Raw genomic sequence first — 2466 nt, 5'->3', positions numbered from 1 at the left:
AAAAAAAAAAAGAAAATTCTGTAGCCAACTATATAATACAATAATAATAATATTATAATACAATATAATAATATTATTATAATAATAATAATTAATAATATTATAATACAATGACAGATGTTGAATCCTGCAATATTGATATATATTCAAACAAAAAAGTGTTATACTAAAGGTTGTTGTAAAGCACTTCGTTTAACTGATGAAGCCGCAACGGCGAAACGTTGGCTGAAGTAAAACGTTTTTTATTATGTGGAGAGTAAAGGTCGTTTTGTTTCGCAAAATTGTGTTATCTGTAAATTAAGTTACTACTACGTTCAGTTCATAAACTTTTACACCCTATGTAACGGTGTTATGCACAATTACGCATTTTCATGCTATACGGCGATAACTAAAGTAAACATGGAATGTTGAGAGCTATATTTTATTCTCTTGTTTGTTTACTAACTGCCATTTTGATATGAAAGATAACTCGTTATCAAAATAATTTACGGCAGTTTAATGTACATGAGGGTGAAGGAAAAACTTAAAATTAGGATAAGAATATGTATAGTTATTGACTGCATACTGTGTTAGAAACTATGGATATATTATATAGAATTTTTATGTAAATTTCTAGCACATTGCGTATTTTGATTTTTGGAAAGTTCCTTTCGAAGATTACAAAGAGAAACGTTAATTTTGAATAATTTAGAGTTCTTAGTGCTAATAATTTACAAATAATGTAATTATTTTATTTAAAAGACTATACAAAATTTCATGTTGTATAAAATGTATTTGGTCCCGATTCAACACGATAGACTATACTCGAGAGCATTTAAAGGTTACATGAAGAAACATTTCTAATATAGATGCTTACGTCCCCAATATCACAGCGGTAAGTATGAAGGCTTATAATGCTAAAAACGGGGTATCGATATCCGTGGTGGGCAATGCACAGATAGCCCATTGTGTAGCTGTGTGCTTAGCTATAAACAAGCAAACAAACAGATGTTTAATACATCATAGTTGGATTATACTGTCTTATAATCATGTGTTAGGCACGTTCACTTCACAGATTTTTAATAATAAGATAAATAGTTAAAATTTAACGTGTATAAGGTGGCTTAAAATTTAACGTGCATAAGGTGACTTCTCCAATGTTAATTTATTGGTTAGTCGAATACCATTTTGTCTGGTGTTAGATACACCTGTAAACTTAGGTTTATTGATGGTTCACGCTCCCGCTATGTGTGTGTAAAGGTGTGAATTTATAAATAGAAATGAAAGTCATGTAAGTGGTATGTGAAATTGAAATAAAGAACCAACAGCTAAAAATATCACTTTCATTAATGTAATTTTTTTTAGCTATAACACTTTATGAACATAATTTTTAGAGGACAGTAATTCGGCTTATGTATGGTGTACGACTTCTTGAAATTTGAAATATTAATACAGTGCTACCTCTACTATCCGTACTTGAACTTACCGCAAACTTCAAGTATCTGCACTTTTCTAGTCTAGATGTTTTTCCACGTGAAGAACGTCTATCAGTTAACTAAACAGACTGACTTACTGAATTTACAAAACTTGCAGCTATTGTATGAATAAGAACTTGGCATCGTCTGATGGTTAGAGTACTCGACTCGCAATCTGTGGGTAACCACACCCTTCTCGTCAAGTATTGCGTATTATTATTGTTGTTTTTAATATGATTCTTTATGTAAAACTGTCTGTTCCTAATTTAAATTTATTGTGGTCGGTAATTATAGGGTACATCTGTCCTTGAGAGGGGGGATCAACTAACCGCCAAAATCAACTATCCGCACATGACCAGGAGGTGTAAAATCCCTTATTCCGAAGAAAAGTGTGAATTCATTTTTTTTTAGGTGGAACATCTGTGTCGATACTTCACACCAAAAAAGTGTGAAAATATTTTTTTGATATAGTGTAAGGACACGGTGTCCCCTGGAAATTTTATTTTTACTAAAGCTTATAATTAGAATTTTCTGATAAATATTACTAACGATTTCAGATTGTTTCCCGCCCAAAAAGTCCTAGGGACGCTACTTGTGAGAAGTCATGAAAGTTTTTAACGCAATTTCTTTTTTTTTTTCAGAACTGGGAACTCCTCTTGCTGAGTAGACTCAAATGGGACGTTTCAGCTGTCACTCCCAATGATTTTATAGAGCCAATTCTTCAGAAACTTCCCCTCGTTAGTGGGTTCAAAGTGGTAAGAAACCACGCTGAAACTTTCATTGCTCTCTGTTCAATAGGTAAGAATTTTATACTTTCTTGTGTTTTATATGAAGTTATACTATTATATCTAAACAGTGAGGTTGAGTGTTATAAATAAAACCACGGTTCACAGTTGGTGCATTGGATATTCAGTAATGCCACTGGAGGCCCGGCATGGCCAGGTGGTTAGGGCACTCGACTCGCAATCTGAGGGTCGCGGGTTCGAATCCCCGTCACACCGTAACATGCTCA

The 2466-nt window shown here is 33.2% G+C and overlaps 1 protein-coding gene across 1 annotated transcript in view; it reads left to right on the top strand.

The window, feature by feature from the left end:
- Positions 1-2466, top strand: part of LOC106469998 (G1/S-specific cyclin-D2-like) — a 34850-nt gene that overhangs the window by 11226 nt on the left and 21158 nt on the right. Inside the window, exon 3 of the mRNA XM_013930520.2 lies at positions 2096-2252. Coding sequence (XP_013785974.1) covers positions 2096-2252 — 157 coding nt within the window. The remainder of the gene's footprint in view (positions 1-2095; positions 2253-2466) is intronic.

Source organism: Limulus polyphemus, unplaced genomic scaffold, assembly GCF_000517525.1.
Source record: "Limulus polyphemus unplaced genomic scaffold, Limulus_polyphemus-2.1.2 Scaffold100, whole genome shotgun sequence".
NCBI classification, from domain to species: Eukaryota; Metazoa; Arthropoda; class Merostomata; order Xiphosura; family Limulidae; genus Limulus; species Limulus polyphemus.
Note: the sequence above shows the minus strand (reverse complement) of the source record. Positions and strands in the feature narration are given on the sequence as shown.